This window comes from Strongylocentrotus purpuratus, unplaced genomic scaffold (genome assembly GCF_000002235.5).
Source record: "Strongylocentrotus purpuratus isolate Spur 01 unplaced genomic scaffold, Spur_5.0 spur5_scaffold_21, whole genome shotgun sequence".
Classification (NCBI taxonomy): Eukaryota; Metazoa; Echinodermata; class Echinoidea; order Camarodonta; family Strongylocentrotidae; genus Strongylocentrotus; species Strongylocentrotus purpuratus.
The window spans coordinates 10829149-10845081 of NW_022145607.1; the positions used below are offsets into that span (position 1 = coordinate 10829149).

The 15933-nt window shown below is 39.2% G+C and overlaps 1 protein-coding gene across 1 annotated transcript in view; it reads left to right on the top strand.

Annotated features, from left to right (window-relative positions):
- LOC575158 (trissin receptor) overlaps positions 1-11319 on the top strand; it is a 47997-nt gene extending 36678 nt beyond the window's left edge. The window contains exon 3 of the mRNA XM_775575.4: positions 9188-11319. Coding sequence (XP_780668.3) covers positions 9188-9978 — 791 coding nt within the window. The 3' untranslated portion in view covers positions 9979-11319. The remainder of the gene's footprint in view (positions 1-9187) is intronic.
- Positions 11320-15933: the final 4614 nt, after the last annotated feature.

The window sequence follows — 15933 nt, forward strand, 5'->3', positions numbered from 1 at the left end:
CTCCAAACCGAAACCACCATAGAGGGAGACTGCTTATGAATTAAGAGTGACTGCTACGCCATGCAAAAAAATATCTTAAAGATAAAGACCAGTTATGGTCATGCGATTGCATTGTGAAAGAAACGTTGTGGAATCGATCATAAAAGGTTGATCATCTAGCATCTAGCATCTGCAAGGTTCTGGAATCATTAAAATGATAAGAAATTTGGTCCATTCTTCGTAAAGTTACAAGCACTATACACAGAAAGATGTATATGGGACTACCCTATATCTCTCACAGACCATGAGAGAAACAAATTTACCAAATATATGAATTAGTAGGCGGTTTCCCGGCAAATTTTTTATCATCATGTATTAGTCAAAACATATTCTTTCACATGATTGGTAATGAGAGCTTCCATCTCATTTTTTGAAATTGGGGCGTTTCCAATACTGGTCTTTACCTTTAAGGTGTAATACTCTGTCACAGTTTCGTCACCACCAGTCTTTTAAAACATCGCACTAAACTTGCATTTCTCACCCAGCTCATCGATTAGTACGCTCTTTCTATGTTAGCTCTCTGAAGCAAATATTTGACTGTGAAGGAGTTGAATCAACAACTCTCGCTTGTTGCTCACTCTTGACCTTGAAAGTGGCCACTGAATTATGTCCTCAATCACCAGGAATTGCATTTGACGAGCTAAGAATTATTGTTTGATACGTCATAAAAACAAGACCGGCAAACGAATTGGAAAAGTACGTTTATATTGTGGTTTGTTTGAATAATGATATTGAAATCATCCTGATGACCGATACTTTGGTATAATCAGTCTACTAGATAACCTATCATACGGTTATAATTGGCATATATTTTCAGTGGCGGATCCAGGGGGCACCACCCCCCCCCCCTTCAAAGAGAGGGAAATGAGGAAGAAGAAACACGGCATGACAAACTTGTGTTGTGTGTCAGATATATTTGTCGGACTTGTGCCCCCCTCCGAGACAATCCTGGATCTGAGAGAGAAAGAGAGAAATCAATTAGGTCGGTGTATATAAAGGAGGGCGGGATAACTGCTTTTTTTTTAATCACGCACGGCATAATTGGTAACCTTGAGTGCAGTAAAAGCAAATTGCACCGTTACCATCTTCTGCAAATATAATCTAATTTTGAGTCGGTGAGGAGAATGATTCCTTGACACCACATCGGTTGTTTCCTGACAACTGATAAGCCTGGATGAAACCAAACGAGCATCGATCAATGTTCAGATATATTAACATCTTCTCTTTTCGGTCTTTGAAGAGCGACAATTATCTGAGGAAACAGCTAGGAAGAGTCACAGGGGTAAAACGATTCCCTAGTATATTGGTTTCGACGGGAGATCCAAATCATACCGTTGCATTTGTTTTCTTTTCTCGATTTGACTATTATTTTATATGAAATATATTTATATGAAAAGTCAAAATACTGAAATCAGGTGTTCATACCATCGAACGGTTTATACAAGGGTAATAGAAATAGTATGTGGGCCGTGGTATATTCTCCACTCTACTTCGATTCACCACTTCTCACTCTCCACTTCTAACACGCCCTCTTTCTCTCTCTCTCTCTCTCTCTCTCTATGTCCGTGCCAAACCAAACTTTTCTTTCTTATTTATTATTTGACACTCTTATGCTTATGATATCATAAGATTCATTCTACGTAAATTAGTGTTAATCTCGCCCAATCTTTGTCTCAGTATTTGATCTTATAAGCTTGACAAAATCTACCATGACTAATTTTGAAAGACTTTGTCTAAAGGATTGCTCTTTTTGCAACCATCCGAACTGTAATTATCAAGCAAACATTGTAACTTGTAACAAGGAGCCTGCTAGCTATATAATATGTCAGGAAATTAACGTGACTCGTTGGTGTAGGGGAATTCCCTGGGTCAATGCATTATCTCATATTTAATCACCTGGCATAAGCTATGAAGCATGTCTCAGTATCTGATCTTATCAGCTTGGCAAAATCTACCATGACTAATTTTAAAAGACCTTGTCTATAAAAGGATTACTTTTTTCAACCATCCGAACTGTAATTATCAAGCAAACATTGCAGCTTGTATATATCAAGGAGCCTGCTATATCTGTCCGGAAATTAACGTGACAGACTCGCTGGGGGTATAGGGAAATTCCCTCAGTCAATTAATTAATAATCTCATATTCAATCACCTGGCATAAGCTATGAAGCATGTCGAGCAGACCTCACAACGTGTACGGAGTTTTGTCAAAGGAAAGGAAATATAATCAATTTTGATCAATCTCAAGTCTTTTTAGACGGGGGCCGGCCGGCCCAACCGTCATCATGAATTTGGTATCTTGTTTGTTTGCACAAATAATTTTAGTTACTCAAGTGACAAAATTCGCTGAAGCTATTTTGTGACTTTTACAAGATAAATGTCAACAGTAGTATTTTCAAAAGGGCAACACGTTTACAGCTTAAAACATTTCTTTAAAAAAAAGGACAAAAATACATACAATTTAAATGAACAGGATATTATTTCGGACTTTATACTCCATTATCAGCCTAAATTTTTCAACGGAATTCAACTTTATAATGTACAAAGAATGTTAAATCATCAGATTGATTGAAAATTGGGTTTTTGACCAGTTAAATCGCCAACTAGCGAAGAGCTACTTGACTAATATAAATCAAGTCCCCCCCCCACCCCTGGCTTTAAGATATCTCATTATTTCATATTTTTGGGGTCAAATTTCAAAGCATTACAAATCCTTATATTCATTCTTTTTAAGATTGATGGAGTACATTATTAGTGCTAGGAGTTCGATGTAGGCCGGGTAAGCCGATATGGCCTTGAGTTGAAATCGCCAATTCATTTCGATATCAAATTGCTATCAAAATTAGAAAACAAATTAAATTTTTACATTGAGATAGCGTACACCTACCAGGGTGACTTGCGAATAATTTCCTAATTTGTTATCCTGAAGAAGGAATTATATAGACATTCTTCTGCTGCCCTCAAGAAAGCCGTTAATGCAATGAACAATACAAGGTTGTTAAGGCCTTCATGCCCGGCGAAATTTGCATGGTGGATCTTACACGCTTTTGAGAAGGGGAAAAAAACGCAATCAACCAAGGAAATAAAACGATAAACATCTATCAGCAGGATTGATCCATATACCCTAACCTTTTACCGATGCTTATTTTGATCGCATACGAAATGCTTCTACTTTCCGTTTTTAATGGACAACAAGTGAGTGGTATATTGCACAGAGTAATTAATCCAGTCCCATCTATTCAAATCGACGTTATGACCTTTGGGCATGGTTCTCACTTAATATGGATACGCCATTAAAAAGGAACACGTGGCTCATTTATTCATCTGGAAGTCCACATCTAACCAAGATCGCCCACATTCCTGCCGCATCCCTTATGGTGTAATTTGATTAAACGGTTCGCGATCACATACCACTTCTCTTTGGGTTATTTCCCACGAGGCTAGAAGCTCTACCTGATCGTCCGTATTTCTGTTTCTTGGATATCATTTTGTCAGTGCCAGCTGGCTATGTTTGTTAGTCTTTCTGTTTGTTGTACCTTGATACAAGTACAAACAGTTCATCTCTCATCAGATATCATGGACAATATTTTGAGATTCTGAAAAAGTAAATAAACATTATCGCAACTACTTTAAAAAAATCAAACCAAGTGCAATTTCAATGCCCTATTGTATGTCCCATAGAAATTATGTTCGAATGTCATTGAAATGTTCGCACATTTCCACAAATTGACGTGGAAGGCCATTGCAATTGCCCTACGTTGATTTCCCGAAGGTGGATTGGATCCATACCATTATACAATTACAAATATACAAATAAATCTAAAACTTGTATTTCCTTTTCTTAGATATCTTAATTCTATTTGAGTTGCTGCATCGGTCTATACCCTCGTTAATTGGCTTGTACCCCCTACAAAGCACAAGGTACATGTACAAGGCACCAATAGTCTTTATTTTCTTATGGTATATACAATCTTTGTCTAAATTTGCCCTTGGATTGAAAGAGAGTAAATATATTTTCCATAATTACAATAATCTATAGAAACCTGTCTGTCATGCTTTCATTCAATCCAATACAATTTTAATTTCCACGAGGGGCTGTCCATAACCTAATAATGTTTGGAATGTGTACGTGTTTACAGTTTGTTCGATAATTATATTTTACTTTACTTAATTCCATCTGATATTTCGATGGGTGTACTGAATGAAAAAGAGACCCTAGTCTATACAGTGGCCTAGCTACGTGGGAGGATGTGTGACGTGCCCCTTATCTAATTAAAATAGTAAACACATCATTCATATCAACATGATTATAATTGTTTTTGCTAAGAAATGTGGGCTTCTCTAGAAAGAAATTGATAAAAAGAAAAGTATATATCAATCAGAAAGGGGCAGGGAGAGAAAGAGAGAGAGAGAGAGAGGGGGGGGGGGGAGGGGAATGGGGAGGGGGACGTGAAAGGATGATACGACCGTCTCCCACCACAGCACACTCTCTTATCACTTAATGGCATTGTTCCTTTTCATTTCATCCACCTAGTATATAGGGACTTTTAGATTATTTTGCACGTCGACATAGTGGACTGCTACGTGTGACATCCCTTTAAGGCACTGCACCAGTGTCTTAAATGGACGTCACACGTAACAGTCCACTATGTCGACGTGCACATCTAAAAGTCCCTATAGTAAAGACCGATGCAGCCCCGCTCCCGACAGTGCACCAGTGCCTACCCCTTCCCACCCCTCCCGCCTCCTCCAACGCTTCTGATATTGTTTTAGTATGTCATTTTTACCTGCGCTCCGCCCGCCAGTTGATTGATTTTTCCGATGATGATGACCATGTCCTTTCTGGAGCTCAGCACCCGCTCAATAAAAAACACCTCTACAGGGCCAGGGCCACACACTTGGTTCCATGACCCAATTCTAATAAAAAGATAAACCTATCAATAATTACTCTTACGATGCTAGGAAGCCATCATGTCATTATAACCATAGACCACGAGTCCCCGGTGTTGTTTTTACAAAACGTAATCAATATCGCGTTTGGAAAAATATCCATCAAGAATTGATCGAACCAACATGTCCCAATGCCATTTTACATCAAAAAGTGACCATGCTGCCAAAATAAAGACAGTGATGTTTTATATGTAGCCCATAAATGGGATGAGCGACCGTTGATTTGAATTTTGTCGATTTTTTCCTAGTACGTTCTTGAACCGTTCAACTTTCGCTGTGCAAGACGCATTCATGGTGTGCATAAAATTATGTGTACCGGGGTATTGATATTCGCATGTTTATTAACAACAGTTAAGCAGACGTGCGAATAAAACTTTGCAAGTTTTAAGGTTTTTGTTAACGCTTTGGTATACTTATTTACTAATTATTAATTTATCGTCATTCTTTTTCGACCAAATACACGGCACTTTGTAGGACCGCTTGATAGGAATGACGTAACGGGCGACACCCATGGCTTCCTACTGGGTTACAAAAGACATATATAAAAAACGTACTTTATTAGTAAGAACTATTCCAGTAAGCTTTACTTAACAGTAACATAGCAGTATTAGTCTAGTGTTCCTTTTTTTAGGTCTTCAATTTCACCTTCATTATAGGTTGTGCTGTTCTGAAATGACGTCAGTTTGAAATATGATTGTGTAAAGAGAAAGAGGAGAGATAAAAAGAGGGAGAGATGGAGAGAGACGGAGAAGAAAAGGTGAGAGAGATAACAAAAAAAAAGAAGAAATAAAAATGAGGGAATGAGAGAGAGAGAGAGAGAGGGAGAGTGAGAAAAAGCGCGTCATAGGGAACGAGAAAGGTAGAGAGAGGGAAAGAGAGAGAGTGAGATAGAGGGGGGGGGGGGGGGTGAGAGAGAGAGATTAAATATCCAGAGCTGTCTGCATGGAGATATGTGATTTCCTTGTGATATAACCATGTCCACTGTGTCCACTTCTACTTGAAATAACCCGCTGACCGCCACTAATAAAAGTCGACCAATTTACCTTCTCGGTTAGCCCTTAGTGCATGGACACGTTGACAATACCTACCTAGAAAAGCAGTAAAACCTTTTAAATCTTCCGCGTGCAAATTTATTGTTATAGTTCATGTATCACAGAAGCGGGAGTTTAAGAGCGTTTTCCTCGCCTCGAATCATTTGATGAACCTTCCATAGAAACAGACGAGGTGGGTGTTATAAAGAGATAATGAATTCCCCAGCGACGACCAATATTCAACATACATGGCACTTGACCAGGCCTGTACTTGACTAAGATACGAAACTGGTTTAAAGGGGAAACGAGCTGTGCTTGATTATAATGATTTTACTTTTATTTTATACCACTTTTTTTTTTCCTATTCATTTTTTTAATTAAAAAAAAAAAAAACTGTTGCAGAGATTAATTCATGAAATGTATGACGTTGCAATGTATGGGTTTGCGACAATTTAATGTTCCATACGGAATTTTCCTAAATTCATTTTTTAACTTTGATCTTTTTAATACTAAACCATATCTCACTTTTACCTCAAACCTGACATAAAAGTTACATGAAAAAAATAACCCTATATAAGCCTATATTTCCAGAAAGATTTTCTAGAAAGAGAGAGAGAGAGGAAGGAAGGGAGGGGGGGGGGGGAGAGAGAAAGAGAGAGAGAGAGAGAGAGAGAGGGAGAGTATTACCTAAAGTCGGAAAGGTATCTTCGGATGGTATTTCTATTTACAGTTGATGAATCATCAAAACACTGAAATGATGATATTCGAATTCTATAATCACTTATTTGCTTTGTCGTATCGAATATCAGTTGATTATATAGAAGTCTGTCATTATTTTAGAGCTCAATAATACCCTCAGTACATGGTCTCCAGTTCCGCAACGACTTGATCATAACAAACCACCTTTTAAAATGCATATTATCAAGTAACCCCGTACCAGTTAGCCTACTGACGTAATCAGAAAAAAGAGGATTTATATAAGAGTCTTTGCAGTAATTTTGCCGCTAGTCACGAACAGATGCAAACACATTAAAATTATTATTATTATTATTGATTATTGATTAGTTCTACTATAAATACCCATACTGGGTGAAATATAACTTTAGAATGTAATATAAACGCGTGAAAACCAATAAATATCATATAAAAATCTATCGATTTTGATGGTGTGTCCGAACATCGTGACACGATTTTATAATTCACGCTCTAAAGAAAAATGAAGAAGGAAATGTTGGTTTCTTAGGTGCCACACAGTGTGTCGAAATAAATTGGATTGTATACTTTCAAGAACATGTTTCAGAAGCAAGGCTTGTAGACCATGAACATGATGAAGTTTAATAAAGATCAAAGATTTATATGAAATGATTCGAGTGACATTGGCAACTCTATGAAGGGATTCAAATTTCTTTCCTACTCGAGATTAAAAAAATTCTCCCAGACGTCTGATATTGATCACAATGCGTTCTTAAGAATAAACATTGTATTCAACAATTTTATATGTGACGAATTTTTCATGGTTCATTAGTTTGAATCACCGCGAACTTGAACATCGGCTGTGTAGATCATTTTCTATCCGAATAATATAACACCAGGATCATGTTAATTATCTTCTAGCTAGACTGAAGAGTCATATCCCCCTGGCCTGTTAGAAAAAAATTGACTTTCAAGAAATATTGAGGGCAATATACTGCCTTGACAAGTTATGTTTATTACGTAATAATGTATTGTCATGTTTGCACATTTCAAAAAGCAACACGCAGTGCTATTGGAATTGTCGTTGCGATAGTGTTGAAAGAACCTTCTCCTGTAAAACTCATCCCACAATAATTTAACCCCAAAACCCCGCCAAAACAGCGCGTGATTTGAAATTCTGAAAATGAATTGTGCAATCCTCCCTCTGTTTATGGATATGACAAATATTTTGTAATTGGATCTGGTTTGAGCTGTACAGCTAGTAAATGAAATACCAATGGCAATTGGCAATAAGAGAAAATAATTGAAGACATAGACATGGGTTTAGATATGTGTTTACACTGGCCTGTACTTGAGGGTCATTCCCCGTAGTTTCCCGTAAGATCATGATCATAATAAATTATTACGAACGTTTCTTGTTTATTGAGTTTAACATGGATTAAGTGAGATACAGTTTATAAAAGAGTTATAACGTTATCTTTTTCTTAGATATGCATCTTATCTGGAATGGATTTTATTTTAAAGGAATCAGATCCTTTCATAATGTGTTAGAGTTGAATATGAAATAAGATAAAATCGGGTTTATCAGAATCTAATGTTCGAGCACAACCAATAGACTAAAACTCAAGATCGTTTATGATGTTTACATCAGTAGGTACGATCCACAGTTCTTATTATAACTTCACTGCTGCATACAAAATCATATCAGATCATATCGTTTGTTTATCATTAATTTGTCTACGAATCAGATTTTTACATTTCGACGTACCCCAAGCATTTCTAACCCGAAGTCAAGCTTGACTACGTGCTTCTAGCCCTGTCATCACAGTAGAAATAACTTAGTAACCGGACCTCGGCGTGTGTACTTAGATTTATGTTCGTGTTTGTGAAATCTCCCCTTTCTGCTACCTCTAGTTAGATCTTCAGTCTTGTCGTACCAGCAGCGTATTTGCCTCGTTCTACTTTTTCTTCTTGATTACCTTTCTGAGGTGATTTTTTTTCCACAGCTGATTTGGAATATTTGCCTACATTCTATCAACAGTTTTCACAGAATGTGTTTGTTTTTTCTAACTTCTATTTCTCTGTCCAGGTATTGAACATCCCGGTGCCCGAAGGAGCAGGAAGAGACACCCTACATGTATAGCTCTTTCGTCTTTTCCTATCCAGGTTACCTCTGTGGCAGTTAAGCGTTCTTGCGATTGTTCCCCAGCTGATTCAAAATATTTGCCTATACACATTTCATCAACATTTTTTTTGACAGAACATGTTTGTTTTTCTGTTTCTCTTCTGTCAGGGTATTAAACATCCAGGTTCCCGAAGGCGCAGGAGAAGACACATTCTGTCGTCTGCTCCTGTCCAAGTTTCCTCTGGTTTATGACTTTTTGCAATTTTCCACAACTATGTGCAATATTTACATACGCTCCTTCAACAGTTTTTTTAAAACATTTTGTCTTGTTTTCTTTTTCTCTGCCCAGGTATCAACATCCCGGTGCCCGACGGCGCAGGAGGGAACACTCTCTGTCGCCTTCTCCTGTCCAAGTTTCCACTGTGGACGGCCTTCACGGCGTCGGTGCTCAACTTGACCTGTGTGACCTTGGAGCGATATTTCAGCATCGTCCACCCTCTTCATTACGATGCCATCTTTACGGCCAGAAAGGCAGGTATGATGATTTTCAGTGTCTGGGTGTTCGGGTTCGTCATGAACAGCTACATGCTATATGTCTTCTACAATGATGGAGGGACCTGTATGCTCAGATGGCCGAACGTCGGTTACCAGACCTTCGTAGGCGTGGCCAATTTTTGCGTCATCTACGTCATCCCAATCACAGTCATGGGCATCTCCTATTGGTTGATCATGTCAAACCTCCAGGCCAGTGCACGTAGGCTGCGTCAGGAGACACGAGAAGGCAAGTCTGGACCGATGGCTCTGGAACTCTTGAGCGCCAGGAAGAAGGTCGTGAAGATGCTCGCTATTGTCGTAGTGACCTTCGCCATCTGCTGGGCGCCCAACCAATTCGTCTTTTTCGCGTACAACTGTGGCTGGAACCTGGACTTTGACCAGTGGTATTACCATCTCACCGTCTTGGTCGCCTTCTGCAATAGCTGTATGAATCCTTTCATCTATGCCTTCAAGAGCAAGCAGTACCGGAAGGCACTTCGGGCTGCTGTGTGTAGTAGGAAATGGACAACTACTGTCAGTAGCTTCGAAGGTACCAACCCCAGTGCGATTGTTTCATCGGTCGGAAAAGGAAATAACAAGCAATAAACATAAACAATGAAGCACTTAAGAGCAGACTTTTAGAGGTGTCTATTGTGTACAGTTTTGAAAGATAAGATATCATGAATTATATATAAAGTTTACAAAGGAAAGAATAAGATATTAATTTTGTCTATCCAGTTTTGTCGTTGCATGCAAAGTTACCCACTGTAAACAAAGCCCCAAACCTCAGGTGTTTTGTATATTGTTCAAAATGTTTAGTTAGCTTATTGATATTGTCTTATATTGGCATCTTGGTGAAGAAATGCTTTTCATTAATTTGTATAACCTTTTAAAACACTTTTTTTTGGAAAATTCATATATATAATCTCTCTAAGCGCTTTACAGATATTTTGTGTGCTATACCCATTCCCATTCAAACTGTTCATAGTTAGCCACGGAATATTAATGCAATATTTTGAACGGTTATACTTTGTCAGGTTAACGATAGTGTAGAGGCGAATCTTCATGCATTTTTGCCTTGAATTGTTGACCTATAGTTATGTCATATGCGGTATAGGATCGCAATTATATACCATATATAATATTGCGCGCGCACTTCGGTGTTGTTTACATTTTCCAGCGTTGTTTTTAACCAATACCTGCAACGACGTTTTAATATCAAATACACCCGAGTCTCGACATTAATTTTTATTTCAATGCAATAGTCGAAGGTCACCCAAACAGGATATTGCGTTTATTCACCTATTTGTACTGTATACTGTACATCCTTTCTTTAACATAGTAGAAGACATCGTTCCAAAATCTCCGTAGCCATTTTTTATAACAAGTAAAATTATTATGCTGTTCGCGTCATTTCATCTGTTGTATATACAATTTTGATAGTAAACTTCTTTCCAAAAACTATGTATCTATTTCAATGACTGAAGTGATATTTGGATAAATTGTATAAATTATTGTATGAGCTCTTGACTTGGTTCTTGGTTGGTTGGTCCTCCAAAATACTCGTCTGAGTTTTAACTGGAGGTGTTATATTGACGTGTGATATATTGATGATATTGATAGAATTTGTTAAAGAGAGGCTATATAATTATATAAGTGGTATATAGGGATTTCGAGTTACATGCTTCCTAGAGTATACTATTTATAGCTTGAAAGAAAAATGTTTTGAAGATTTATGATAATTAGCTATGATTGTTTTTGAGTTTGAGGGAAAGTTTGTAGTTTGTTGGAGAATATTTGTAAGCCACGTACACTCACAAAAAGTAAAGTGACAATGTGCAATTTGAACAACCTTTGTCTGTACTTATCTTTTGTACAGCCCTATAATTATTCACTATCTTTTTTTCTTCCATCATACACTCATGCTCTCTCTCTCTCTCTCTTTTCTCTCTTTCTCTCTCACACACACACACTCTCTTTCTCTCTCTCTCTCTGACACACACACACACACACTCTCTCTCTCTCTTTCTCTCTCTCACTCCCTCTCTTTCCGTTTTTTCCCCTCTCTCTCATTTTACGCATAAGTTTTTCTTCTTAGATATATTTTTTCCCTTGTCATTTCCCCCTTCGTAATCTACCCAATGTCATTAGGGTCCTACCATTATATTCTTTCTCTCCCGTCCACGTTCATACGTGTCTCTGAAGTTAGGGGTAGGCCTACTCAGATTTGATTTGGACCGGGGTTTGCCGCTGAAGCCTTGAAACCCCTACCCATTTTTAGGGTCGTTTAGGGGGATTTTTCTCGAAGTAAAGCCCATTTTCCGCATTCTTAAAATTTTTGAAAATTTTGGAAAACCGACCCTTGTTTAGGATTATTTTTGTTAAAAATTGGACTCATGTTTATGGCTTTTGTGTGAAAAAATGACCCATTAGAGTGGCACACCCCGTTTGTCTTACTATGTGAGTAACTGAGTACCCCACCCCGGGTCTCAAACACCATGAAGGTCCTACGCAGGCGCGTAAGGGGGGGGGGGTTGAACCCCCCTTTAATTTTTTATGTGTATGTTTTGGATGACTCCCCCCCCCTTTGGTATTAAATAATAATAATAATAATAATAATAATTAAAAAAAATAAAATCTGACCTTACCCCCCCCCAACGGAACGAAATATCGATCGTTCAAATTTGCAAACTTTGGCCCACCAAAAAAAAATGTGCTCCCCCCCCCTTGCAAAAATCCTGCGTACGTGCCTGGTCCCACGGCATAATCTACTTGTATACTTAATCTACATTTATGCTTTGCCAGTTGTGCATCTATACAGTAATTAATAAAATTGATATGAAGTCTGATTTGTGTTTGACTTTAATTTTGTGCGTTACATTTTTTGTTAACGAAGTGTTTCACGGTGTATCATTATTGGCGTGCCATGTCGTTTGCTTAGGTTGTGTAAGACTGCGAGAGTGCGAGATCAGAAAGAGCCTTTGACTTTAGGTTGGTCATTCATTAAAGCTTATATATCCACACTAGTTTGGCCAGAACTTGGTCACTGGCAGGTGGTTATCTCATCCAATCAGCTCTCAATTAACATAAGAAAAAGGGGACCATGGGGGGGGGGGGGGGGGTGTCAACGGGTACCGCTTAGGCATTGTTGGATGTAGTAGAGGGCGCAAGTAGCTACAAGTAGCCCAGTCCCGCTTTAAAATACGCATAGCAATGGGAGTGAATATTATTAAACTTTTCACAGTGAAATTATCAATTTTTGTATTGAAATTAGTTTTGTTGGGGGTTATGCTACATTTTCATTGATTTAAAGACGGCAGTTCTCCCTTTGCGTTCAACATCTACATACAATGTAAAGTTATTGGTATCATTTTTGTTAAGAAATGTGGCTGGAAGTTGTAGGAAATTATGACTAAGAGACAATACAGATGGACAGAGCATGCGGAGACGTGTGGACCGTGAAGATTAAATGACACTGAAAATGTAAGGGGATAGATAAAAAAAAAAAAAAATGTGTGGAAGTATTCCGAAAGAAAGAACAAGTGACTGAGGTAGGTAGGAAAGAGAGTGATCACAGAGATGAGAGAGAGGTGGGAGAGGTGAAATGAGGGAGAGTAGTGAGAATGAGAGAGGGGGAAGTGGGGGGGGGGGGGGGAGAGAAAGAGAGAGAGAGAGAGAGGGGGGAGGGGGAGGGGGGGGGGAGATATTGAAGTTGAGAGGAATGATAAATATGCTTATTATCAGCATCTGTTAATTTTACTAGCGGAAACAACTTAAATAAGGATTGGTGGAGAAATGGTGGGGGGGGGGGGGGGGGGGGGCTAAACCGCCAGATATACTTTGAAAGGGGAGTGTACCCTGCGTCCCTGGATCCGCCAGTTACAGAGTCCGAAAACTATGCATGCTTCTCTAAAACCTTGGTGGCTATTTTTTTTTTTAATTTTGAAGTAATTTGTTTAAAGATGAAGTTGAGTTCTGGTCATGCGATTGCATTGTGAAAGAAACGGTATGGAATCGACCAGAAAAGGTTGATCATCTAGCATATAAGAATGTGTGTGTATTGCAAGGTTCTGGAATCATCAAAATGATAAGAAATGTGGCCAAGTCTTGGTAAAGTTACAAACACCTGCACAGAAAGATGTATATGGGACTACATGAACACGTGGCGTAAAAAGCCGGCCCCCGATTTTTACGATGTTACATGCATATTTAGAATATGAAGGCATTTGAAGAGCCATGCTTTTCAGGGAAGATGTCTTAACTGATGTTCTTCCACACTTGAATAATAAAAATGAGTAATGCTCAAAAAAAAATTCACCTCTTCCCAGAACTCAACCTTCTCTTTAAAGATGAATGTTTAAAACAGTGGTAGGATAATTATGATAACAAACTTACATCTTAATTAAATTTTGAAACATATGTGATTGCTAGACAGGGGCTTATCTGATGTCAATCTGTTTGATGTGATCTGCAATCGTAGTGGAAGACTGCGTAAAACTAGGAAGAGGGCGCCATTTGTCTTGCCACAAAAGGCACTTTGGGAAAAGAGGCATATGGCGAATGAGAAAACCTTATCATAATGTTCATTGACATCACAAAGTTTTTTTGTTTCTATTTTTAAAATAATTTTTAGGAACAAATTATTGTTGCGATTGAGGTCCATTGTTAAAAAAAATAAAAATAAAATTGTAGGTAATAGGGCTATTATCAGCAAGAATATAAATTTATCTACTAATTCTACATGTACTTGCGGAAACAACTTAATTCAAGAATTTTCTTCTACCTACCTAGGTCTATGGAGATTTTTTCTTTTTCGGGAACCTTGATGATAGATCTTCCTTCTCCTTATAAAACTCACTTTCAAAGCTCTTTGCCAACACAATAGTACATGTACACTGTCTGTTTTCCGGAGATGAGGTTGTGAAGTGTTTTCATTGCGTAATCCGGTGTGACCGCTTAGAATGTAACCCGCACCGATCGTCCGACTATAAGAGATCGATCGAGAGCGGACGATCGGTGCGGATTTTATCCGCGCAGAATGTCCGTGTCGGACATTCCGTGCGCGCCTTAAATGTCTGACGGACAATCTGTGCTGAAGAGGTCTCGCACCAATAGTCCTCCTGCCGCACCGAATGTCCGTACGCTAGTCCACACGTATACATAGTCAAAACAAACAGGGATGTACTCTCATATCCCTGATACAAGTATAATTATACTTAATGAATGAAACGACTGGATAACCCACATTCAGCTTAACCAGCTAGCTAGGGATGAAACTACAGGCAGTGGCGGATCTAGTAGGGGGATGGGGGGGGGGGTGGGTGGTCCAAATTGTTAAAATTTCGAGGGCCAAAAAAAAAAAGGTGCTCACTACCCCCCCCCCCCCAAGATCGCGGAGAAAGGCCTTTGCCTCTGCCCCCCAGACCAACCCCCCCCCCCTTCTCGCCAAAAAAAAAGAGAGAAAGGAAATTAGGGAAAGAGGAGAGCTAAAATGGAACACAAAAGAGGTAGAAAAAAGAAAAGGGTGAAAAAAAGCAGAGATCAGTTGCCATTAATCCCATCAACATCGTGTGGATCGGGGGAGGGGGCGAAAGGCCCCTGCCTTCCTTAACAAACTTAAATGAGAGAGGGTGAGAGAAGTATGGGGGGGGGGAGAGGAAGAAGTAAGGTAGGGGAGATCAGTTACAATTTTTCTTTAAAGCAAAAAAGCCAGATATTAAAAGTTAATCATTTTTTCCAATTTTGGTGTGATAAAATAATTATTGTTGGTGTTGTTGATGTATTGGAAAGGGTTCCAAAGCACAATATGTCAATGGATTCCTCAAAAAAAGGGGAAAAAGGGCCTAGAGTGAGGGAGAGCAGTGTACGAAAAAAACTGTTAGGGAGCCCCTTTGGGGGGCCCCAGGCGCAGATCTAGGATTTGTTAGGGGGGCCCAATTTGAAATTATTCTAGCCAAATATTGGTACGTAATGTTGACACCGGCAGTGGCGAAATGAGCAAAAACGTTGGGGGGGGGGGGGGGGGGTAGAAAAAAACCGCACCACCCACTTTTTATCCAGGCCTCGCTGAACGTTTCTCTAAGTAGGTTGGGGGAGTGGTATTTACGATAAGGCAGAGCGTAGCGTTTATTGGCGTGGGGTCTAGGGCCTTTTGGCCCCTCTGAACTACAACTTGTTGGCGGCAAAAATGCAACTGATATCCCGCTTCTTTTCTTTTCTTCTTCCGTTTTTACCTCCCTTTATCTCTTCTTTTCCTTCTTCTTTCCCTTTTCATCATTCTCTCTTATTTTGTAATGGGGGGGGGGGGGGGGTGACAGCTGGGATCCAAGACCCTTTCGGCCCTTGATCTGCTTCTTCCCCCTTTTTTTCCTTCTTCTTCCTCTTCCTCTTCTTTCTTTCCCTTTCTCTCCTCTTTCCCTTTCCCTTCTTTTCCTTTTCTCTCTCTCTTTTTTTTTTTGGGGGGGGGGGGGAGGGGGGGGGGGGCAAGGCCCTCCCGGCGCCCTGGATCCGCGTCTGCCTTTAGGGGGTATAGCTGCGCCTGCCCTCAGCTAGCTGAAAGTG